The 24,599-nt window shown below is 45.3% G+C and overlaps 1 protein-coding gene across 6 annotated transcripts; it reads right to left on the reverse strand.

Moving 5' to 3' along the window:
• Positions 1 to 55: 55 nt before the first annotated feature.
• On the reverse strand, positions 56 to 23,375 carry KDM5C (lysine demethylase 5C). Of its 6 annotated transcripts, none has more exons than XM_020792990.3 (28): positions 22,277 to 23,375; positions 19,038 to 19,115; positions 17,886 to 18,008; positions 17,424 to 17,594; positions 17,142 to 17,276; positions 15,222 to 15,290; positions 14,679 to 14,802; positions 14,409 to 14,590; positions 13,961 to 14,119; positions 13,612 to 13,731; positions 13,319 to 13,477; positions 13,022 to 13,203; positions 12,365 to 12,527; positions 12,150 to 12,269; positions 11,750 to 11,944; positions 11,468 to 11,649; positions 10,108 to 10,232; positions 9,490 to 9,637; positions 9,102 to 9,198; positions 8,624 to 8,982; positions 8,315 to 8,453; positions 8,043 to 8,222; positions 7,813 to 7,953; positions 6,579 to 7,115; positions 3,068 to 3,125; positions 2,620 to 2,819; positions 1,041 to 1,244; positions 56 to 905 (listed from the first exon to the last, which is right to left on the reverse strand). In XM_020792990.3, exons 1-28 carry the CDS (start codon positions 22,820 to 22,822, stop codon positions 897 to 899), a joined length of 4,905 nt encoding a protein of 1,634 aa, XP_020648649.3. In that variant the 5' UTR covers positions 22,823 to 23,375; the 3' UTR covers positions 56 to 896. The 6 variants fall into 6 exon arrangements, with proteins under 6 accessions (XP_020648649.3, XP_020648648.3, XP_020648651.3 ...); XM_020792989.3 differs by having other exon boundaries at positions 6,579 to 7,118; XM_020792992.3 differs by lacking the exon at positions 15,222 to 15,290 and having other exon boundaries at positions 17,142 to 17,273.
• Positions 23,376 to 24,599: the final 1,224 nt, after the last annotated feature.

Here is a 24,599-nt window from a genome sequence, read left to right on the forward strand (position 1 = left end):
GTAGATACTGGCCCGCCCGCTCCCATGATTTCCCTTCCGCCAAAAGCCAAGCAAGTTCATTAACCTCCAAAGTTTAATAATAATAAAAAAATCATAATACAATAAAATAACACACCCCTCCCTATCCCCCAACAGCCCACCCTCCTCTGCCGGAGAAAATAAAGGAGAAACACTAAAAAGAGAAAGACAAAAGACTTTAGTGTCAGAGCCTGAGGCAGCCTTGGGGCCCATGATGCAGGGTTGGGAAGGGTGAGGGCGGAGTAGAGGCTGGAGTGGAACAAGAGATCCCTTGCCCTTTCCTCCTCCCCGAAGAACAAAGTGGTTGCCCCAGTTCCTATAAAACCCACCAGGTACCAGAGGAGGATGGGGTGTTTGGGGAGCGCTGCCCCTCTGTCCAACAGGAGGCATCATCTCTCCTGCATCTAGTGAATGCTGGTACAAGGAGTGGGGCACGACCTTCAAGAGGGCACCTGACTCCTCTCACTGCCTGAGGTGATGAGCCTGGGCTAGTCCCAGCACACGCTGCTCCCACCCAGAACAGGCCTCCGCAAGGCTCGAGTCCTGACAGCAGCAGGGCGGCGCTCTCTGCTGCTTCTGCCAAAAGGGAACAGGTGGCCCCTGCGCGTCGGTGACCCCTGCAATGCCTCCCCCTTCTGAGGTATCAATAATACAAAAGGAGGACAAAGAAAATGAAATATTACACCGTCTGAAAAGAGTTTGGTGCAGGGCCAGTGCTGAGTCCTGGTGAGGGAGGGGAGTGGCAGACCCCAGCTTCTGGGGCTGGCTACCTCCCCCAATCCAGAGTGCTAGTCAAACCAACAGGGTGGCAGGGGGCTGCCAGAGTCCCTTGCAGTGCAGTATAGTCCAGGAAAGGAAATCCAGGCATCTTCTTACTGTCACAACTGCTAGGAAAGAAGCAGACAAAAATTCATATACATTAGGCAGTATTCAACTAACTGGGGATGGGTGGGGGGAAAGAACAAATCCCGAGGGCTCGCACAAACTCGAGCAGGACTTTTTCCCCTTCATCCCCCATTTACCCCAACTCCATTGTGGCTGCAATCTGTGCCTGCTGCAGGGGGAGCCCCACCCTGGGGCAGTGCTGGGTCTGCCCCCCGGATCTTCTTTGGCTCTAATTCCTCCTTGGGCAGGGTGGGGTAGTCACCACGCTCCGTCTTGCGTTTCCGCCGTCGTTCCGAGTCCCGGCCTCGCCCGCGGCTGCCACGTCGCTCTGCCTGCTCCAGCTAGAAAGGATCAAGGAGACAGAAACTGAACACTCCAGTTCTGCTACATATGTGGGACTGCACACTCACTCACATACATACATATACACAGTAATAATTTGGCTTAATTACACATTCCTCTATGACAAATTTAATTATGACACTATGCAGTTCCAACCATACCAGATGCAAGTCTTAGTCTGAGAAATCTGCTGAGGATGCAAAACAGTTATCAATCAATGTGATTTTTCAATGTGCCTTCTATGCTCTAAATCTCTCTTGCTTGCTGCCCAGCCTACAAGTTTCCATTTTCCTTGGGCACTTACTAACTCAAAGCATTGCACAAATATTCCAAACAATCCCAAACCACAAAATTGCATACATTTACGGAGCGCAGCCAACAACAAATGTGGCTTTTCTTGATGCAGAATAGCCCTCAGCATAGGGCCAACATGCTATTTTGAAGCAGCTGCTTGGTCACAAGCTACACGAGATGGCCCACTCCTCTCTCACAGTGGTCCTCCCTTAGTCACAGGCTGTCAAATCAGAACTGTCTGATGGCAACCCTTTATAGGGCTTTCAAGGTGAGATATTTAAGGAGTGACTTTACTAGTTCCGTTTCCCCACTGAGTTTCCATGGCCAAGTGGGGATTTGAATCCTGGTCTCCAGAGTCCTAGTCCATTACTCTCTCCAATACACCACACGCTAGGGGGAAAACATCTCACTAGTAACATTCGCGCAGCATCAGCAAAACTGCACCACTCATTCTAGGAATCTGCTTTGTCATCATTCCAAATAGTGCATCTGCTCTTTGCTATAATGCCACTAGAAACCACGTCAAGAATGAACGATTTATTTTATTTTTATCTGCTGTCTTGAGCCCAATTATGTGGGAAGGCAGGATACAAAGACATTAAGGTAAGAGACATTGACCAGAAGCCTATCGTGAATTTACAGTTGCATACGAGAACTCATGTTAAGTTTTGTCAGCAAACTGCCACTCACTAATGAGATGTTGGTTGCTCTTGAGCACCTGCCCAACTGAGTGTGTGCCCTGAATGCAACTAGCACCTTAACAAGCAGGAATTTGCCACCAAGACTTATGCAATTTCTGGTATAAAAGCATGGATCAGCACTAGGATTCTGGTCATTCAGTTTCTGAGTGACCTTAACTTTGATGGAAAAGCTCTCAGGATCTTATCTAATCTGCACTCAGCTCCAAAAACAATGACAAGCTGCAATTTTCAGTGAAAGGTGTGCTGCAATATTTCCGTTTAAGGAAGTATCATGTATTCAAGTATAGCAAAGAATACAGCAGACTTGTTCTCCCTCCATCTCTCTCACACAGACACACATAATAAAGGGAGACAGCAGGGAACAGAGACAGACACTTACGTCTAGCAGCTGGCGAAACTTGTCAACCTGGGGGGCACACGCAGCCTGTAGCAGGCGCCAAATGCTCTGGCTCTCATCTAGTGTCACTTCCAGAAGGTCGCCCTCCATTAGTAGCTCTTCTAGGGGCAGACGAATGGCATCAGGCAACTCCAGCACAGGGCCTTGCAGCTGTGGCAGGTAAGAGCAGAGCATCTCCAAGTCTGTGAAAAAGACAGAAAAATGACTACAGAGAAGAAACAGCAAAAAGCCAGGCTCCTCATCCTGCCAGCAGAGAACAGGGACTACATCTTCTTACAGAGATCTAATGAATCAGGCAAAATGGGGGGGTGGGGTTAAAACAACCATCTTCACTGCCTGTTGACATACTTCAGCGTTGTTGAAATCTAAATAAAACAGTGAAACTAGCCTGCTGTGCCTGAACAAAACAAAGACTTTATTCAAGGAGTACCTGAGGCACAGGTGCTGTTCTTCTCTGGAGCTGCCGAGTCCCCATTCTCCAAGGAAACCTGGGGGAAAGGAAGGTTAGAAAAGTGATGAAAGGGGACTCCTGAATCACCAATGCAATTTTGACCTGGCACCTCACAGGAACCACAGCAATCCTTTAGGCTGTGACAAAAACATCTGCTCAAGCCGAGATTCACTTGATGTCACACCTCAGTCAAGAGAAGATAATTCAAGAGAGCCACATTGCATTCTAGTTTCAGTTATGAAACCAGTGATCAACTGTACTATTTTAAAATAGTCAGTTGCTTAGAATATAAAGCAAGTGGACGATAAGGTTTCTGCAACAAAAAGTTATCAAGAGTTTAGAACCTCATACAAGATCATGTAAATCTGCCAGGGAACATTATCCCTCTTAAAAGCAAGGTGACAGTCACCATGCAATATTGCTCACCTGCTAAAAAGTGAATAATTTTTGCCACTGCAAATCAGATGGAAACAGAAGCACATTTTTTTCCAAGTAAACACCGCACACAGAGATTGCCTACCTGTTTAAGTAGATCATACACCAGAAACCTCAGTGAAGTACCCTCCTTAATAATAAGAAGTTGTGCGGCTCCTATACAGCTGATTTGCTTTGAAAATGTTTTTTTGCCAGGTGGGATGCAAAAGAGAAACCAACCAACCAGGAAAGGATGCGGTCCACCGCTCAAGGACTGCCCACAGTGAATGAAACGACAAGAGAGGTGTCCAACAGGCCAATAGAGAAACGATTGGGAAAAGTGAGACTTGATAAAAAAGACAAAGACTGGAAATTGAAGCAAAGGGCTCGTCACAGAGGGAGTGAAAGAGGCATATTCTGAGGAATTGTTGCATGCTAAACAGAAGCAAGGGAAATGCTAGAAAAACAAGCCCAGAAAGAAGGTGGCTAAACCAATGTGAGCCAAAGCTGGCAATGACCAAAGAAAGGATGAGGTGATGGACTCTGAGGTAAGGGTGAGTTGTGGGATAACAAGTCATAGGTCTGCTTGTTATAGGCCTGAAAAAAAGCTGACCGGCAAGGAAAGTGGTTAGGGGCTAGACTGTTGTTGCCGCCCAAGTGGCTTCCAACATATGGCTACTTTATGAAATAATAACTTTCAGAATGTCCCATCATTGCTCAGATCTTGCAGACTAAAAACAGTGACTTCCTTTATTGAATTGGTCCATCTCAAATCAGGTTTTTCTCTTGTCTTCCAGGCATGACAGTCTCAATGTCATTGTAACTTCTAGTCAGAGTTTAGGCTCAATTTGCTCTAGAATCCATTCATGTGTCTTTCTGGCAGTCAATGGCATCTGTAAAACTCTCTTCCCAACATCACATTTCAAAGCAATCTATCTTTTTCCTGCCAGATTTTTAAAACTGTTCAGTTTTCACATAACAACTGGCAACACTGTAGTCTGAATGATAGTCACTTTAATCTTCAGCAACACATCCTTCCTCTTATGGATCTTTCGTACTTCCTTTATAGCTGCCATTCTAAACTTCCATCTCCTTTTGATTTCCAGACTGCAGTCTCAACCTTAGTTGCTGACTGAACCAAGATGGTCTTTTCAACATTATTTCTTTCACTGTCCCCATTAAAGCTGTATAAGTCTTCCATAATAATTATTTTTGTCTTTTTAATGTTCACCTATAATTTCACTTCTACACTTCTTTAACCTTTATTAGTAATTATTTCAGACCGTTCCTGTTTTCTGTCAATAATATGGGGTCATTTGTGTATCCTAAATGGTTGATGTTTTCCCTTCATCATCCTCTGAATCTACTCGTTTTCCACAGATGTTCTGCATACAAGATGAACAGGCAGGGAGATAAAATACATCCATGACTGACTCTTTCACCAATGGAAACCATTTTGTTTCTCCACAGTCTCTCGTATCTGTAGCCTCTTCTCAGAATACAGTTTACACACCAGGACATTCACATGTTGTGGCATTCCCGTTTCTTTCGAAACAATCCAATTTTTAATCACTTACACAACCAAAGGTTTTACTGTACAATGGTGCCTCGCTTGACGACGTTAATCCATTCCAGCGAAATCATTGCAGAGCGAAATCGTTGTCAAGTGAAACTAAAAAGCCTATTAGAATACATTAGAAACCGGTTAATGCATTTTAATGGGTGAAATACCTCATCGTAAAGTAAAGATCATAGGGCGGCCATTTTCTGCTCCCTGCAGAGCGAAGAATCCATCCCTTAACACAGCAGGGAGACATTTTGCACAGCGGGCAGCCATTTTGGAAACCCGACGATCCGCTGTTTTGATCGTCATAAAGCGAAAAAAACGGTTCCCGAAGCAGGGAACCAATCATCGTAAAGCGGTTTTTTGCTTTACGATCGCAAAAACCTAATCATTAAGCGGATTCGTTGTGGAGCGGGGTAATCATTAAGCGGGGCACCACTGTAATCTACAAAGCACAATTATTTTCTTCAGAATCCTTTGGTATGCCCCAGCAGATACTATACATTTGCAACATGATTTCTAGTGCCTCTTCATTTTTGGAATCCTGCTTGAACATCAGACATTTCTCATGCCGTACAGGGTAAAAGTCTTTGTTGCAACACGCTGAGGATCAAACTGATTGCACTGAAAGTTAATTTGATGGTCCTCCAGTTGCCACAATCTTGGATATGTCCTTTGGGCTTGGAATGTATTTTGAACATCTCCAGTCTGTGGATCACTGTCTGGTTTTCCATATTTTTCAGCATATTCTTGTCAGCATTTTGATAGCTTCAATCTCTGTGAAACAGCTTTACTTGTATCCTATCTCATCTTGGCACTGTCTTGAGTACTGCTTACATTTTGCTTTCTAAAACTTTTAAGTTCTGTGTCAAACAGTTTGTCCCTGAAGGACACTATCATATTTGTATATCTTTTCTATAGTTCTTCCATGGATTGTTTCCATCTTTATTTTATTTTATCCCAGTCAGATCATATATATTTTATGTTTATGCTAAAACCAACATAGGAGCTAGGTTCTGGCAAAGAAATTATGCTTGAGCTGCCTTGTAATGTTAGCATCTTTTTGCAGCAAGAGGAATAAGGCTCCAGCAATAATAGGTTCACGTGTGTTGAATTTTACATAGATGAACAGATGTGGACCAACCAATCATTTTTTTAGCTCACAGTACTGACAGAGTATTCTAAACCACATGCTTGAAGCAAGAGCTTGACAGAGGATATGGATTTTCAAATACCTCCACTTGTCTTCATTTTAATACTAATGTAAAAACCCCTCACATTGTATTCCTCTGCATATCCATCCATAGTCTTCTTCATTTAAAAACCAAAGCCACAAATTCTTCAAAAACCCCATAAATAGCAAGCGTTGCAAGCTATGCAAAGTGTACACTATGTTTTTGGAACAAAGTAAAATCTCATATTAACACAAAATGCATTTCAGGAAACCTGCAGCCCTTGCCCATGGCAGCAAGCCAATTCCAGGAGGAAATACCCCTTGACTTGCACACTCACCTTGGTCTGTTCATTGCAGCTGCTCTCTTTGAGTGCCCCTGCCTCCTTGGTAGAGTCCCCAACCAGCCGTTGCCGCAACACTTTCAGTCGCTCCAAGGCAGCAACTGCCTCTGAGGCAGCCAGGAGCTGACGGGCCCGGTCCTGCCACGTGATGGCCCGCTCTGTCAAGCACTGCAGGGCTTCGCCCTCTGGGAGCCGCACAGGAAGTTTCTGGAGGGCCACCAACAAAGCCAGGATTGTCTCCAGGCGGGGCCGGCGAGAACGCTGGCAAAGCGGGCACAGGAATTTGGCATCCCATTCCCACCATGCAGGAGAAGGTCGGGGGTTACCCAAACGGGGCCAAGCCACACAGGTGGGGTGGAACCAGTCCTGACAGAGTTCACACTGCAGCATGGCAGAGCTTGGAGGCTGGGAACACACGCAGTACTGACTCCCTGGAGGACTGTGTGCTGAGGGCACTGGCTTCTGGGTGTTGGACTGGCGCAGCCGTAGGATCCCTGCTTTCTCCTTCTGCTCACCTTCCTTGAAAGCTATGATCTGCTGGCACAAACAAAGTCATTGCAATTATACAAAACTTAACCAAACACATTTTGACTCACGAAAATTTAATCTACCCTTCTTCAAACAAGGTACAGCAGGTTACAAGCAGAAATCAAAACATGCAACCCATATCCCCAAATTCATGACAGGCCTTCCAGTGGCTGCTCCCAGGCTCTGGCATGTGCTGCAACCCTTCCTTTTGTCATCTGGCAAAGACCTAACTTTTCTGGCTGGCTTTTAAGCAATATGTGGGTAATATCAGGAATGTTTTATCTGCTGAACTTGAGAGATTTTGGTTATTTTTTTAAAACGGGTTTTAATACTGATAAACGTTTATTTGCTTTTTAATATACGGTATGTAATTTCTACAGCATTTTAAAATCTGTGATTATATAGTCTGAATTGCTGTGAGCTGCCTTTGGCCTTCTTTGGGGATAAAGGTGGCATATAAAGAACATAAATGCATAAGTAGTCTCCCAGAAAGTGAACTTCTCACTTCCTAGTAGCAATGCGGTCCCATTTACCTTCAGAATTAGTGAATAGTTTGGGCAGACTCTAACCAAACTCTGTCCTCTGCAACACTTAGGAATTCCCAAAAACTATCCCAGACAGAATATTTCAGCCTATGCTTGGTGGAAAAAGGCCTTTAAATTCATTAACTGAACACATCATTTCTCCCAAGCCAGGAACTCACAACAGAGCCGGGGTCCCTGAGGTCTTGTGCTGAGAGGCCCAGGCTCTCCGTGTCTGATTTGTACAAGCCAGGCTCCTTTTCCCTCTGCCACTTGGTACGTTTGACACTGTCTGAGTCAGTGTCAGCACATGGGCACAGCACCTGGGAAAAAGAGACAGAGAAATGAAGCCACCAGCTCTGTGGGTAGGTGTCAGTCTGCCACACTACCCTCCACCCTCCTTGCTACCAACCTCAAGCAATGTGTAGCAGGAGTTCTTCTTGAGGAAGGTCTTGGAGGCTTTTTCCCGCCAGGAATGTGCAGTCGCTACCTGTACCTCTAAGTGACGCAGCTCTTCCAGATGCACTGGTAAATCCCTACCCACAGCCACAAGCCCCTCCAGGTCATCCAGGCAGGGATAATGATCCCCATTCTGTGAAGAGGAGACAACACATACTGCAACATCCTGAAGCCTCAACAACAAATGCAAGCTCAGTTAACCCAGGCCTTAAGACTGCAGCCCACCTGGATCTCCTCCACATCCGCAATCCAAGCCTGGGCCTTAGATAGTGCCTCCTTGAGTGACAGGATATTGGGCAGGTGCACGGGGATGTTCTCTGCCTCTTTGATGATTGCCTCCAGAGTAGCTGGTGGATGCTTCTGCCTATGACAGATGAAGTGACTATGAGAAAGAAGTTTTCATGGACATGTACCTGCACAAACACTGCCCCCTCCCACAAGAGCACCAACTCTCTTTGATGAGCTGAAATCCTCAGACTCAAAGCCACGGACTCCTGACCACCTCTGTCCTTAACTGAGAGGTCCAAACCTCACCTTGCTTCCAGGCACATTTGGGCTTTCTCCTCCCAACGCTGGGCGATGGTGATCAGCTCTTGCAGCTCAGCCATGGCCTTGTCCACAGCAGGGCTGGGGGCCACTCCACAGCCAGAGGTGATGAGCGCCCTCATGACAGACAGTGTCACCTTATCCTGGGGAGAACGCAGTGTCTGCTTGACCTCCTCTAGCCAGACAGCCTGTTGCACCTGCCTCTCCAACAGTTCCATCTCAGGCACCTCTACCCCTAGCCGTGTCCCCCGAGCCAGCAGTTTGTGGAGTTCTGGGGAGCTGCCAGGGAGATCTTGCAGGGCCTCCTGAACTTCAGCTTGGAAAGCTTTCACCTTCTCCAGCACAGCCTAGAAAAGAAGAAAGATCTCAAATCAAAGCTATGTCTCATACCACAAGTAGCACCCATGCAGGCCATCAGGTGTCGCCTGCTGTGGTTAAGGGGCACAGAAAACTGCACTTTGCGCACCTGGACTTCTTTTATCTGATGCATGACACAGGGCAGGTTGCTCATTTGCTCAAGGAAAGCACAGAGCTCCTCCACGGTCATATGGACTGATGGTTCTCTGTAAGAGTAAGCAGGAGAAAAGGTGGAATACACTTAACAGTCATCTAAGAGAAGAGCTGAAGAACTCAGCCAACATGAAATTAGCAGTCAATAAGGCAAAGGAGCACGCAAGCAGCCTCATCACCTTAAAGTGAGCCAGTCTACCCGAACAAGCTCAATCCTTTCACAGAAAACAGAGGAGATAAACCATACGGCAAAAAGACCTCAGTCCCCTGGATAAACAGCCACGCATCTTGATGTGATAATACTGTTCAAGATAAATGCTCATTATCAGAGATCCTCCACTCACCCTGTTTCTTGACTGCTTATGAGACCCAGGGCTTCCGAGACGCACTTCTCTGCCTCACTCAAGCAATTCTTCAACCGATGTAACAACTCATTCTCAGGGAATTTCCTCTCACGGGCCTCTGACTCCAGGGCACGCAATTCCTCCAAAGCTGTAACAGCAGAGTCATACAGTGGGTTTTAATAACAACTCCATTTTCTCAGTCTATGCAGCTAATTGTAGAAAACTATCCATCTGAGGAAGCAATGCAATGAAAAAGCCAAGGAACTGCTGAGTTTCCCCAGAGATTCTAGTGCCTGGGACTCATCCCTAATGAGGCTGATGGTTAACAGGGCACCAGCTCTTTTATCCCTCTCATTCCCACTTACATGATCCAAATCCCTGTGGTCCAGAAGCCCTTGCCTACCTTGTAACAGCAACTGGCTCCACCTCTCTTGCTTCCCCCATATTCCCCCTAGTGTCTATTGGATGTGCCCTTTTCTGCTCACGCTGTGTTTCAGCATATTGAGTGTCAATTAACAGGGCTTTGAAAGCACACTGGCACTTCCTCACCCAGATCATAGACATTAACTGCATTTCTCAGTTAGAATTAAAGGAACCCAAGGGACAGGGTCCGCTTACTTCTCTTGCGCCCGTCTTCCACTTCCAGTGCAATTCGAACTTTGTTGGCCCACGTGTCAAAGCACTCTGCTCGGACCTTCAACTTGTGTAACATGGCTGGGAGCTCATCCAGGGTGTACCGATACCTAAACAAGAGACAAGACAAACGAGCAAGACAGACAAATGAGGAAAAAAGATCTGTCTGGTTTTCCTTTAGAGCACAGCCAACAGAAACTTGTTTACCAAACCAAATACAGTCCAAACCTTGTGTGGGAGTTACAGACTTCCTTACAAATGAAGCCTCACTTTAAGAGGCTTTGAATACAAACATCACCTATAAATGAACTTTACCACCTGATCTGTCGCATTATGTCAGAACCATCTGTAGCATTTCATTTCATTCATTCACATCTGTAGCATTTCATTCATGTAATTATCTCACCACTAAACATAATAATGGATCTTCGCAACACTGGCTGAAATCCTGTTGCTTGGTGTAGAAAGTCACAACTAGAGTAGACCCACTGAATGAATGGGACCTACAAAGGAGTTGACTTATCAAATCCTCCCTGATTCACTGAGCCTATTCTAGTCCAACAGCATTTCAGCCACTGTCTTATAAAACCTGATTATGATAGAAAAGTATTCCATATGTGAGATTAAGGTGCAGAAGTGCTGCTGTGCTTCTCCCAAGGTATTCAGATTTTGGCCTTGTTCTGAAACTTATTCTACTTGCATGCCTCCCTGTCCATTACTGACTTGAGTTGTACCTGAGTTTGCAGACTCTTCTGCATTTTGTGGAACTATATCCATACAATACTCGTCTAGACTATGGATGTATCTAGTTAAAGCTCTAAGCCAACATGCACACTAGAAAGGCAACACAACAGCATCGCTTTGAATGCCTCTTTCTCTGTGTGTGGTTGGTGATGCGACAACAAGACAGGCTGGTAAGCAACCACCCTGCAAATCCAGGACAGAGCAAGGAGATTCCTTTGCTAAGGACAATTCAATCCAGCTGTGTCTTAGTCTGCTAGCAAGAGGAAGATGAAACCTGTTTTGCAATCTTATGCCTTTCTGAACCATGTGTCCTACCCCCATCAGGTGTTTCCAAATCTGCCCAAGGCAGCCTCATCTTTAAACACTCTAGAGAGAGATACTGCTGAGACAAGGCAGTCATTACGTTCTTGGATGACTAAAAAAAAAATCACACTAGAATCAGACAAAGCCTACCACAATATTCTTAAACCAGGCCTGCTCAGTCTTGGCACAGCCTCTTTTGCGAATACAATGAGAGCAGGGTATGAAAAGTTAGCCAGCAAAAGTTTGGCCAGAGAAACAGATACTTTGTTGGTAAGGCAGTCTCTTTTTTTCTGCCCACCTGAGGTATTGCCTGTTGCTGGGGCACTTGCAGAGATCATTGATGTGGTAGAGACAGACCAGAGAGTCGGGACAATCATAGCAAGCCAGAGCTGAAAGGAAGCAGGTCGTCTTGCATTTGTCACACTGGCGCTCATCGTCCGGAAGCAGTTCAAAAGCCTCCCGCTCTGCCTCCGTGATACCCTGTGGGGGAGGGGAGCGAAACACTCATCAATTGCTAGACCTTCCACAATTAGCACCACAACAAGCTGGCCTTCGTCCGAGGGTAGCAACCAACCCCCACCTTATCCAGGAGAGCTTTGCGCAGCTTGCGCTCCTCTTGCACCAAGATAAACATCTCCTTATGCACAGCGGCTGCCAAGTTCAGGTCCAGCCTCTCCGGGCAAGCAGCCATCTTACAAATTAGCTCTTCGTGCGAGAAGACACAGTATCGGCGCAGGCGCCGGTAGTGCTCAATGCACTGGCGACCGGCCGGCAACTAAAGATGAAACAGAAGGGGGGGAAAAACAGGCTTGTTGCCAGATATAGCTGAAGAATTCTGGAGCATTTAGGTGCACTTTGCACTCAGCAGCACCATACACAGTAATCTGTATTCACCACCCTCAAACCTCCCTTTAGCAGTCCACTGTGCTCTTTTCTAGAACAAGATAACGTGCAGAAATCTTGGCTGGTTCCAAACTCACCCAGTCAGCAGTGCAGAAGTTGACTGCTTCAGCAAAGTTGTAGCCCTGGTTGAAACCACTGTGATAGGCTCTAGGGAACGTAATGACAAACTCTCCAGCACACTGGTTGGTCCGGACAACCTGCAGAAGCAAAAGGGAGAGCAGCAATGAAAACAGGACCAGCAACTGAGGGATGGGCAGCAAGAGCGCATGAGCATCTGAAAAGGATGACTCACCGGGACCCCATGAGCCATAAGTGTGTTGGGATTCATGAGTGTCACCAACTGGTGCAATAAGTCTGGCTGGCTCTCAAACAGTTCTGGGGTCAGTTTCTTCATGACGTCTTCCAGATGCTCAGCCGCAAAGGATGGCACTCCATACCAGGTCTTGGGCTCACCCCTACAAAAAGGAAGGGTGAATTAGGAAAGGCTGCCTTCACTGATGCCTTGGCACCTGTTCAACCACACCCATCTAGATCTCTTCTCCAAAGTTCAGCATTACAGCAGTGGGGGAGGCAGATCTCCCTAAGTAGATCCAGACAGAGGCAGAGATGGTTGAGTTATATTGTTTCTTCAAACGTGGGTTACATGATAGATCAGAGTTTTGAGGTGAATGAAAGGAGTGCAAAAGTAAGACAGAGGTAACTGAGTTGAATCTTTCGGAAGGAGTACTCTGCAAGCTATAGGTCAAGTTCCATAAAAGCAGACTATTGTTCACTGGCTTTTTCCTTTAGTCTGGATTCAAGTAGGATTTAAATGTTGACACCTGACTGTGCTTTTTAAATTCTGTAATGTGCATGCATTATTCTCTTACCTCCACGAGACGAGCCCTACGTGTTAAGAAGTTAGCAAACGCTAGATAGCAGATCACACACACAAACCCCGATATCTCACCAGTGGAGGTAGTTAATAGAGTAGCTCCAGTGATCCTCGATGTGCCAGCAGAAGGCAGAAAACACCATGCCCACATAGAGCCACGGTACCTTCATGCCTGAAATATCAGCGTTGATGTGGCATAGCACCGACTGCTTCAGCACTGGCATCACATTGAGGTTCCAGCCACTGGCTGCATACTCCTGCAATGATAAGCAAGGCACCAGTGGTTCAGTTTCACCTGGGAGGCTGAAGCAGAGTGCCAGAGGCCAAATATGTAGGAGGAGTGTGACTGCCTCCAACAGGAATGGGACACACCTCTTCCTCTGGAGAGAGCTGCCTTTTGCCGTCATTGATGGGGAAGCCACTTCCAAATTCCTTAGAATGGATGTCAGCCCCGTACTCCACTGTCACATCCTCTTCAATGCTGTTCACCAACCGCCAGAACTCTTTCTCCACCAACTCAGTTGGAACCATCTGTGGAAGGTCAGCAACAAAAGGAAAGTCTAACAAAGAACAGGAAGTGGGGTCCCCTTCCAAACCCAGGCCCCACTATGCTCTGAGGCATGTTCTAGGTGGGACGGGCCAATGCAAAAGGTGTCAGGACTCACGTGCACAGGCATATTGAAGTAGTCAGCCTTGAAGGAATCTGCCATCTCCCCAAAGCTCTGTAGTGTGTATTCCCGGGTGGCCTGCTCAAAACCAAAAGCTTCTGGGGGGCGCTTGCATTCCTAAGGACAAAAATGGGGGGGGGAGAGAAAATGGTTAAAGGATTTATAGCCCATGGGCTTCTTTGCTGCCCAAGCTGAATCGGGCCTGTGTTACACTCTTGAATCATCCCATAATCCATGGTTCTGTCTAGACAACTCCACATTTAGCTGAAGTAAACCCAACATGTGTAGTTAGTCAGGCAGGAAGGCTTCTCTGTGCCTGCCATCAGAGTAGGCAGGGACTACTCACCGCCATGACGCATTTGGGGCACCTCCAGACACCTTTTGGAATCTCTGGCAAGGGTGGCAAGAGACAGAAGATATGGTAGTTGTCATCACAACCATCACATAACAACAGCTTGTCATCCTCATCTCCCCGCGTACATATCCTACAAACGTAAGACTCAATCTGGGGGGAAAAAAACACAAAACCTTAGAACTATTGTTTAATTAAGAAAATTATAACATAGAAAACCACAATGGGTCCCAGCATTCTCAAATCTTCATTGGCAGCTAGTCTCCTCTGCTGCATGACTGAAAGAAGGCACAAACTCTGGCCTCCTGGGAAGCAACTCGCTGGTAAAACACTTGGGCTACCTTCCTCACCCATCACAGGACACCTAACGTAGTGGTAAAGCACAGAGGGCATTTGGAGGCTAATGAAGAACAAAAAAACACATCCTGGTGACTTTACTTACAAACTGAGTATTGTAGTTGCGACGGAGACGCATAGTCATCTTGGTGCAAGGTTCTGGACTGTGCCTCAGCTCCTCTTTCACATTTGCATAGCCTCGGGGTGAGGTGGGCTCCAACTTGGTCTCTGGCGCAGGAGCCTCCTCTTTCACTATCACTGTTGGAGGGCACTCAGGCATCTCCTTGTCTATATGGGGGGGGGGGATAAGTTTAGAATACAGAGAGACTTTCCTTCTGTTGATTCCCGAATTGTGGGGCTAGTTCATCACTCCCACCTTTCTTGCGCATGTTCTTGTCCTTAGCCACAAGCCCCAGACCCAGCATTTTGGGACCAGCACCGTATATCTGTAGTTTCTTCAACTCTGGATTCTTCTCAATGTCTTCTTCTGTTGGCTCTGGCTGCAAGGAAGGCATAGTTAGAAGGGAGAATAGCAGGATGAGGCTACTAGCCTTAAAAACGGTGCCACAGAGAATCTCAGAAAACAGAAGCAAAGAAAAGCAACAGCAGAAAACAGACTGGAATGAAGACGTAAGAGCAACTGTTGCAGAGGGAGAGAACACTACAAGAATGCTGTGTCTAAGCTTATATGACAGAAATCTCATCTTGTTATGGAGCAAAATTCTTGGCAAATTACAGCCCTAAGAACGGGACATCTCCTGAAGCCATTGCAACTGAAGTCGAGGTGGGAATATGGGAACATTAAACATTCTTAGGCCACCTCTCCTGCTGCATATGGTCTGTGAACTTCAGTTACGAAGCAACACAAGTAAACAGAATGAAAAAGAGGCAGGAGAGGTGGACAGAACAGGAACAGTACCCATGCTTGAGGCGCTCGCTCAGGTAACAGAGCTGGGGCGCTGGCAGGTTCAGGGCACGATTCGGATTCCTGTAGGAGGGCGAGAAAATGCGTGGGGAGTGGGGATCAGCAAGAGGGTTCTAGGAATTTTAATGAGGGTATCAGCAAAAGAAACAAACCAGGCACTGCTGGACTGTACAGCAGAAGCTGGCTACCTATCTTGTCACTCCTTCCTCTTGAACATATGAAAATTAAAAGAATTAAACTGCAGACAGAAGGGGAGCCACTGCAATTGGGCAGAATGTGGTCCTGAATGGTTCCTTAACTCTCCAGGAATCAGGGGGGAGGGGGAAGCAGGAGGAATTACAACTATTTTTGAGAGGTCCCATTTTACAGAGAGAATACATGAAGGAGGAGAGGCTATTCAGAAGAACAGATTAGATCTTAATTCCTTCCATTTCTTTTTACTACTATTCAAAGGACAGAGAAATCCTCTGCACAGCCTTTAATGATGCATTCAATAGATGGGAGCAAGGACGGAATTTCAAGCAACCTTGCAAAGAAGGCTTTTGCAGACGAAGTGGAGATTTCAATCTCCTTCTTGGATCCTGGGGGTAAGGGCAGCTGCCAATTTTTCAAGCCAAGGAGCTAGCCTTGTGTATGAGGTATAGTTCTATATGCTTTGACTTCCTGAAACTCTTTCCTTTTATTCAAATCATTTCCCACTAAAGACGTGATGGAAGAAACTCAGGAGACCAATATTCAACTGCATTCTGAGGAACCCAACTCCCTACTAATCCCAAGGGAAACTTTGAAGCGCTGAACAGTTTGGTCCAGGACAAAAAAAAGGATAATTCTTGTTTAATGCTGATAATCCACTGAGATCTGGTGAGATTTTACCACACTTCATTACTATTAGTAATAAGGGTGTAGCTATGTATTATAGGGTTCTCTCTGTCACATCACTCAAATTCTGGAATGCCCACCCATGGTAACCCACCTAATCCCTTCCTTATGCTGAAAAAAGATTACTGAAGACTAGCATATTTGACAAGATAAAATTCACTGGTAAGCCATCCTTTTAATTGTGGTATGGCCTTATCCAATTTAACCTAGCAACTATTAATATGCAGTTGAACAGAGAATAATGCTTTCTTCTCCTCCAAGACGCAGCTCTATCTAACACGTACTTGGCAATCATACAGAGTTGAATAATTTTCATTAGTTGTATTTTGCAGTTGTCACAAGACTCAGATCATAAGATTCCTATTGTTGCTACCATAATTTATGTAATTCTGTATATAATGCAACCACAGGTATAGTTATGTATGCAGTATATACTGGAATTATATACTGGGATTTGTGTACTGTGGCTGTTGTATGCAGTTTGGCTGTTTGCTCTTATCTTTGAGTACTGTATTTTATTCAACTCCCAACAACATTGCATTTGCTGATCTTTTAATTGTTTTCTTGTATGCTGCTCTGAAGGCACTTTCCAAAAAAGCAGCCTATATATTTTAACTAACAAACAAATGTTTGTGCTCTATCTACTGCTACAACATGCTATTATTAGGTTCTGCATGATCCCAAAACTCCTGCAGGAACAGAAATTTTCACTTCCTATAAAATACACATACAGTGTGCCCATATGAAAAATTTTTCAATAAATTAAAAATCACCAGTTTGGTTATTTCTGAAGTAATTAGAGGCTTTATCCTAGAAGGGTTGCAAAAGAAAAAAAGAACAAACTTTTCCAGTCCTTAAGACCTGTAAGAGTAATACTTCTATGAGGGGGAAGGATGTACTTCTGTGAGCCTGGGGCCAAATAAGGATTTCTGCAGAGTCAGGGAGAGGGGTGTGTTCAGTAATCCTGATTGTTACCGGCCTGCCCAACCTACAACAAAAATTGTAATTAGGGCTAGAAGTGTGTGTTGTACTCACCTCCTGCTGCAGACGCTTGGCTCGGCGGCCATAGGTGTTGAACTTGGAAGGCTGCACTGATTGACGCAGTGGGATGCTGTGTGGCTTATACTCTTTGTCTTTCTCCTCGTTGTCAAATGGATGGGTATTGCACTGCTGGGGGAGAGGGAGCAATATTAAGATCGAGCACTTCTGAGTGCATCCAGTCTACCACCAAATACAGGCAGTAAGGGCCTCAGCCAGGATTTCTGTGGAAGAGCAATAGAAAGATGAGGACCTAATACTGCAGAAACAAATACTCACCACCAGGTTGGCACCAGACTGGTACATTTCATAAGGGTAGATAATGCGCTCATAGTGGGAGCGAAGAAGAGAGCCAATGTTCTTCCCTGATGGATAGGAAAGGCGCTGGGCTACTCTTGCCCACCGGCGATCCTTGCAGATGGCTTCATATCCACCTTCTTCCATCACAATCTGGAACAGAAGAATACTGAGAAACAACTAGCCTCCCAAGGACAGTTAATGTCATGCAATCTCCTTACACACAAGTAACACATACTCCTATATATTATACCAACAGTTTCTGGTTCTTAAAATTACCAAATGAAAACCTAAAGCTTCTTTCAGTTTCTACCACTAGCCTATACAAGATATTTTCTAAATCAGCCAGGGGCAGTAACAGTCATCACTTCTACCACTCCTACTCAGACACTAGGCATTACAATAATTTCTCCCTTTGCTTCCTCAGAAGGAATTCCAACTTACTTTGCTCAGGCTGTACAAATCAAGGATTCGCCTCTCTACATTGGGGATTTTCAGTGCAGAGCCTTGGATCTCCCAGAATTTTGCAATCTGGTCCAAGTAGTTCAGCTTCACCCTGGTCTGTGCCTGCCAATGTGGACATACAGTAACAAATTACAGTTTGTCTCTCTTGGGCCAGCAACATATAACAGAGCTATCTACATCACCCTGTTATCTTTTAGCTGAAACCGCCTCCCTCCATTTTGAGCTCATTTTCACCATGGTGAAATGCAGTCAGTTCTTATAGTAGTAAAGCTGATATATTTCTAGCCAGGCTAATACTTTTTCTGCTGTGCACAGAAAGGAGAAGAGTAAATATTTATTTTAATGTTTCTATGACAGTGTCCCACCAAGACGTTTCTTTTGAAAATCAGAATTTTCCATCAGGACTCCACTAGTCCTTATTCTCAAATCTGGAGACTACGTTCCCTCAGTCACTCTCCAAGTCCAAAGGGAAAATGACTACATCAAGAATAGAGAACAAGTATCCCTGCCCAAATGTTGCTGGAATGCAGTTCCCTTCATTCTCCACCACTGATTTTATTTGCTAGGATCTACAGACCAGCAGTACCTAGCCAGTCATGGGAGTCTCATGTCTCAATATTTCACCATAATGTTCTTCAGTATATTTCATCTTCTCATCTAGAGAACCAGTGTTTTATCAGTCAACTGTGTTCAAGGAATTTGTCTTACGACAAATTTGTTTAGGATTGTGACCTAAAATCACTTGTCTCAGCAAAGCACAACTCAGTCTTAAGAAATATATGAAACAAATCCCTTGGAAAATACAACACAAAGCACAGGATCCCACATACAGTGAACCAAGGGTGAAGCAGAAGAATGTGCACAATGTAATGCAAACACTATTAAAACCAGATAGTCCAGAATATGCAAAAATCATTTAGAATGTTTCCGCAGAAGTGTTTTAACAAATTGCACTCCATAAATATAAAATTCTTTCAAACTGTTAATATTCTGTCATTATAGATTGAAACTGTTTTTTGAAACCAACTATTTAACTGCAAATCAATACAGTTTTAGTAGAACGGAATTGACCTATTAGCCTTGCAAGACCTGTGAAAGATACTGTATCTTCACTATACCTGCAAAACTCACCTCTAACTCATTAAGCCTCTGTATCCGTGGAGTAAACCTGAAGTTATCCACTTCTACAGCAAAGGGAGGCTGCCAATCCTAAGGAAGGAGGTGGAAAGATAATATTATTAGGATCTCAATCCTTTCTATAATCACACAAAGCCCACACTGACCACAAGGATTCAATCAAACAATTACACATCTTCTGTTCAAAGAGCAGAACATCACAGAATCCCAATTCAATTTTCCAGGTAGAAGTGTTTAAATAGAAGACTGAATGAGATGGATTAACACGGCAAAATAAGGGCAGACGAGAGGAACCATAATTTTGCAATGAACTATTCTTCTTGATACACAAGAGAAACAAAACTCAAGCAGTGACAAACCTGACATTTGAGAAAGACTGTGCTTTATTCATTGGTGCCTCCTAGTGAAGCATGAACACATCAGGCACTCTAAAGTGTTAAGTATCTTCATCTTGACCATTTACGTCCAGGGAGCCAGCACAGAAACCCATGACATTATCTATGCCTTTTTAACCAATCTGTAAATATTTTCCCCCAATGCACTGGACATGCAGAAGATACACTCCTGACGTTCACAATTAGATGCTCTAACAATGGGACAATTGTACAGTGGTGCCTCGCTTAACAGGCGCCACGTTTAACGACGAAATCACATAGCGATGAAGATTCTGCGATCGCAAAAGCGATCGCATTGCGATGTTTTAAATGGGCAAAAATCACTTTGCGAAGATCGGTAGCCTGTTTCGCTTACCGATCATCACAAAGCGATGATTTTTAACAGCTGATCGGCGGTTCCAAAATGGCCATCGGGTAAAAAAAATGGCCACCCGCTGTTTTTTGGGACAGATTCCTCACTTACCAGGCAGCGAAAATGGCCACCCTATGGAGGATTTTCATTTAAAGGTGAGTCTGAAACCCATAGGAACGCATTGAAGGGGTTTCAATGCATTCCTATGGGCTTTTTAAAATCGCATAGCGACGAAATTGCTTTGCAGCGATTTTTGCTGCACCGATTATCGTCGCTATGCGAGGCACCACTGTATATCATTATCAGCTGCCAGGGACAAGACAACAAGGGAAGACTTGTGAAGGAGGTGTTTGTGTGTGAATGTACCCATGAGAGAGAGAGAGAGAGAGAGAGAGACTGAAGGCCTCATAACAAAAGCTTCCTGGAAGTAGGTCAAACTGATGGTTACTCATGCTTACTTCTAAAGACTGGGACGACCACCAGGATTTCCTCCCATGTTCCTGTGAACCATATTAATAAACATAGCATAGTCTAATATCCAAAAGGAATATTTGTTTCTAATAGCATGGCTGAATTATGCAAAAGCTTGAGAGAAGGAAGCAAATTAATTGCAACCTCTGTTACCATGTTGCTGATTTCTTTGTTAGTGTATGAGGAATTTTGAAGACAGATGCACTAAGTGCATGTTAGTACGGTAAATTCAGCTTGTATGTCATACTGGACACCTTCCCAAAACCCAACAACAGTAAGGCAAACATTACAACACATCTTAGGTATCACTGTCCAGACATAAACTAGAGAACTGAATGAAAGCAGAAGCTATCAATCTAGAGGCTAATGACTAATTTAAACTGAAGTTCACAGTTCTATAGAAATAAAAAAGGGAAATATATATAAACCCCCTCTCTTCACCTCTCATCCACCACACATTCACTGGATAGGCCCCAGTAGTTTCCTACCCTTAAAAAAAATCACAGTTTTTAGTGAAGTTTGGAAGGTGAATGGCAGCCTAAATTCTGTTCCAGGAGCTTCTGTGGGACCAGAGGACAAGAGATGCTGAAACCAACTGAGTTTTACAATGTTCACTCTCCTCCAGACACACTTATGTAGTTCTGCCTCAATATCCTCTTCCTCTTGGTCCCCCAAAACATCAGTTCTTCATGTCTTCTAATGAGCAAACTCTACTAGAAATAAATACAGTATTGCTGTCATACTTCCTAGACTTCTGTTTCTTACTACTACTTAGACAAAGAATGTGCCTCTGGCAGACATATTGAATATGTCACTGTTATTGTTCATGACCAGAAATACTATTTAAGGATGGTTTCACACTTCCTCCTTTGGCTTTACTTGACTAGGACCTCATCTCAAGAAAGGAAGAGCATTAAACAGGTCATATCTGGGAAATAAATGATATAAGATTAACACCATCCCTGATACTTCAGCTATGGATAGTGCTGTATTATGGCTGACAGTGACAGCTGAGGCCTAGCAGCAGAAAACTAGGAAATCAGAATACAACGGAAAGCATAATGGGCCATAAAGGTAACAGATGATCCAACCTACAGTTTCTCCTACTTGGCAATAGTACAAACTCTCTAGAATGGCACCAGATAAATTTAAATATAAGGACCTCTACCACCATGAGCATGGCCAGCTTATAAACCCGTGCAACCAACATGGTCTGAAACTACAAGTCTTGCCAATCAAAACAGATGTTCAGGCCTCTTCCAAGCCTACTGACACAGTGCCTGTGCCAATTTGTCCAGTATGTAGATGAAGAAGCACAATTTATCGTATCAAAGCTGTTTTTTCCATCATATTCAACACACTACATCTTGTCACTGATTATACCACTAGGGATGCTCCTATTTTAAGAAATACCCAATTTCTGAGCAGTGTACATATTGAACATTCCTACCTCTAGAATCCGTATGTGCTGCTTTTCTAGTCCATCATCACACAGAAACAACTGTCCGAAAACAGGGGCATCTATGTCCATATGATTATAAAATGGACAAATAATATAGCTTGAGAGAACATGGAAGGGAGTTACCCAGACCTTTCAACCTCTTTAAAACCACATAACTTTCACCAAATCTTGCCAGTTTCTATTAATCACTTTCCATGAATAATTAATCCTTTCAATGCAGCAACCAGTTTTCAACCATATCTTTCAGGTACTATGATTCCATTCACTCTCAAAGATTCTTACTGAAAACTTGTTTCATTCAGTATGGCCACTGTCTCCACATCACACTTTACTCTCCAGAGACTCCATGTTGCCACTGTTATGGACCTCAGGCCCAACAAACATCTGCTCTAAGCACTTGTTATCCTTTTCAGAGACATAACCCACAGGCCTAATCCCACAGGCCCTAGGGCAGTCGGCCTGCTGCCCACAAATTCAGAGGAAATCAACCCACTTCTGTCACACTGACTAGTCGTCATCATCACTTCCACCATCAACATCACTCCATACTTACAGCAGGAGGGCGGATCTTGCAGATGCCACTCTTTTCTGCAATGGGCCGGATCTTGGCAATGTAACCTAGTGGGTCACTAAATTCGGCCCAACTGGGCTCAAAGACAGGACACTCGGGTGGTGGTAAAAAGTCCTCAGGGGGCAACAAGGGGTCAGGCTCCCCAGACCAGGGCGGGCCACGCTCCACCCACTCACCTTGCTCTGCCCCCCACAAACCTCGGTCTGACGGATCTGAAAACCTAGGAGGTCGAAGGGCTCGATCCCCCCGGGGACCCCCATCCCCCTGCTCCATCTTGTCAGCCCGAGGAAGCCTCTCAGCCTTGGCACCCCGTTCTCCCTTCTCTGTCTTGGCGCCCCGTTCAGCCCACTCTCCATGATCCCCCCTCTCCCCTGAAGGGCCCCGCTCCCCCCTCGATCCCCGCACTCCTCGATCCCCCTTCTCTCCGCGGGCCACCCAGTCCGTCTGGTCCCCGAGGGGAGCCCTTTCTCCCCAGGTCCCTTGCTCTCCCTTCTCGTTCTGCTCCCCCTGCTCCTCTCTTGACTCCATGTCACCCCTCCACTCCTCCCGCCCTGGGGGGGCCCCTCAGGGGGCCATGCCCGACCCCTCCTCCTCACTCGAGCCGCAGGCCGGACGGGCGGGGGTGACTAGGCCGCTCAACCGTCGCTCCTCTCCCTGGTCCCCGCTTCCCTCGTCCTCGCTCCCCGCCTACTCTGTAGGGTCTCCCCGGAGCCTCGCTGACCCAAAGTATCCCTCTCGCTCTCCTTCCTGGCTGGACTCAGGGCCTGCCGGGTCCCCTCGGCCTGGAAGACATCGCCATCTTGGACTTTCTCAATACCCTGCACGGAGGCTGCCCCATAAACAACAAAGCGTCTCCCTCCGCCAGTCGCCTCAGGTTAAAAAGAGGTCTCCTCCAAGCGCCACCGCACCCCTCTAGATAAAACTATCGGATATAGAAACCCCCGTCCCGCCCTCTCCTCTGATGGCGCTGGTTTATGCCGGAAGCTCCAGGAGCTATAGAAAGCAGAAGAAAAAGTCCCTCAGGGGCAAGGCGGAAGGATTCAGCCAGCAAGGGAATGAGGTCGCTGGAACTCCTTGCGCACGTTTAAAGGGCCGCATCGCGCCTGCGCCAGAGGACAGAAAACAGGAAGAGGGGGAGGATTGAGTGGGAGAGGCTAGTTTTAACCCCGCCCATCTGGTTGTCAGAATGCTCTTCGTCCGACAGCTGTCAATCGAGTTCGACTGAGTTCAGTTTTCTCAGCAATCAGGACCAGTAGCTGGGTACTCTTGTGCAACTGCTGTTAACTAAGGATTATCCTTATCCTTCATTTGTGCATGTGTCATCCATCCACAAACAAGGTGGCAATCCAGCTGTCAAAGCATTCTGCACAGACAGTCTTATTGTTCAAGGCATCTTCTTGGTCCTCAGCAGCTGGTTTGTCCATAATGGCTGTAGCTCCACTTACAGAGTTTCGTATGGGGTTTCTTCAACACACAAATACAAATGAATCTTTTTCAGTCTTCCAGAAATTCTGGAGGAGTTTATGTATCGGATTCAGTGGTGGGCAGCTTGTGGCTCTCCAGATGTCACTGGATTGGTGCCTCCATCAGTCCTTGCCACCATAGCCAATAGTGAAGAATAATGGTAGCTAGAGTCCCATAAGTTGCACACCTGTTGTAAATATTGGCAAATAACCTGTGTACAATAATATCTAATATGAAATGGAAGTTATAATTAGATTCCTCCTTGATATGTTACCACAGTACAACATCTGAAAACAGTCTACCTGAGCCATGCACACCATGACAGCTGTGATTATATGCAGCTAGTAAACTCTGGGTAAGGAATATGCTGCCATCTATACTGTATATCATTGGACTACTTCTATCAGCATGTTCATAGTTGCAATCTAACAACATCTTCATGGTACACTGAAGTTCTGGATGGGATCCATAGTTCACTGATAAGACCTCTGCTTTTAAAGCCCTTCTGAATTTGATTCCTGTTGTTTTTCAAATCAATGGGCTGGGCTAAGGCTGTCTTTTCCAACTCAGTGTCTTTCATACGTGTTGGACTATAACTCTCTCCAGGGGGGCTGTACTGGATGGATTCTGGGAGTTCTAATCAAAAACATTTGGACAGCATCAAGTTTGGAATAACTGAGCTATGGAACATCCTCTGCTGAAGCTTTGGGTAGCTAACATTGGGCTGGCGAACAATCTAGCTAGTAGCCAGAGTTATTGGTCTGTATCTATTGTCCTCAGTTCTCATTAGTTAGGCTGGCCGAGGCTGCTGGAAAAAAATAGCAACACTGATGATATCTTG

Source organism: Pogona vitticeps, chromosome 2 (genome assembly GCF_051106095.1).
Source record: "Pogona vitticeps strain Pit_001003342236 chromosome 2, PviZW2.1, whole genome shotgun sequence".
In the NCBI taxonomy this organism is placed as follows: domain Eukaryota; kingdom Metazoa; phylum Chordata; class Lepidosauria; order Squamata; family Agamidae; genus Pogona; species Pogona vitticeps.

Bases quoted from the DNA above. Each gene is read 5' to 3' on its own strand.
- KDM5C (XM_020792989.3), bottom strand. From the start codon at position 22,822: ATGGAGTCAAGAGAGGAGCAGGGGGAGCAGAACGAGAAGGGAGAGCAA. The intron at 14,591-14,678 runs GTGGGAGTGATG...CCCCCCATATAG, and splicing joins CAAGAACATGCGCAAGAAAG to ACAAGGAGATGCCTGAGTGC. The intron at 14,120-14,408 runs GTAAGTAAAGTC...TTTTCCCCCCAG, and splicing joins GCAACTACAATACTCAGTTT to ATTGAGTCTTACGTTTGTAG.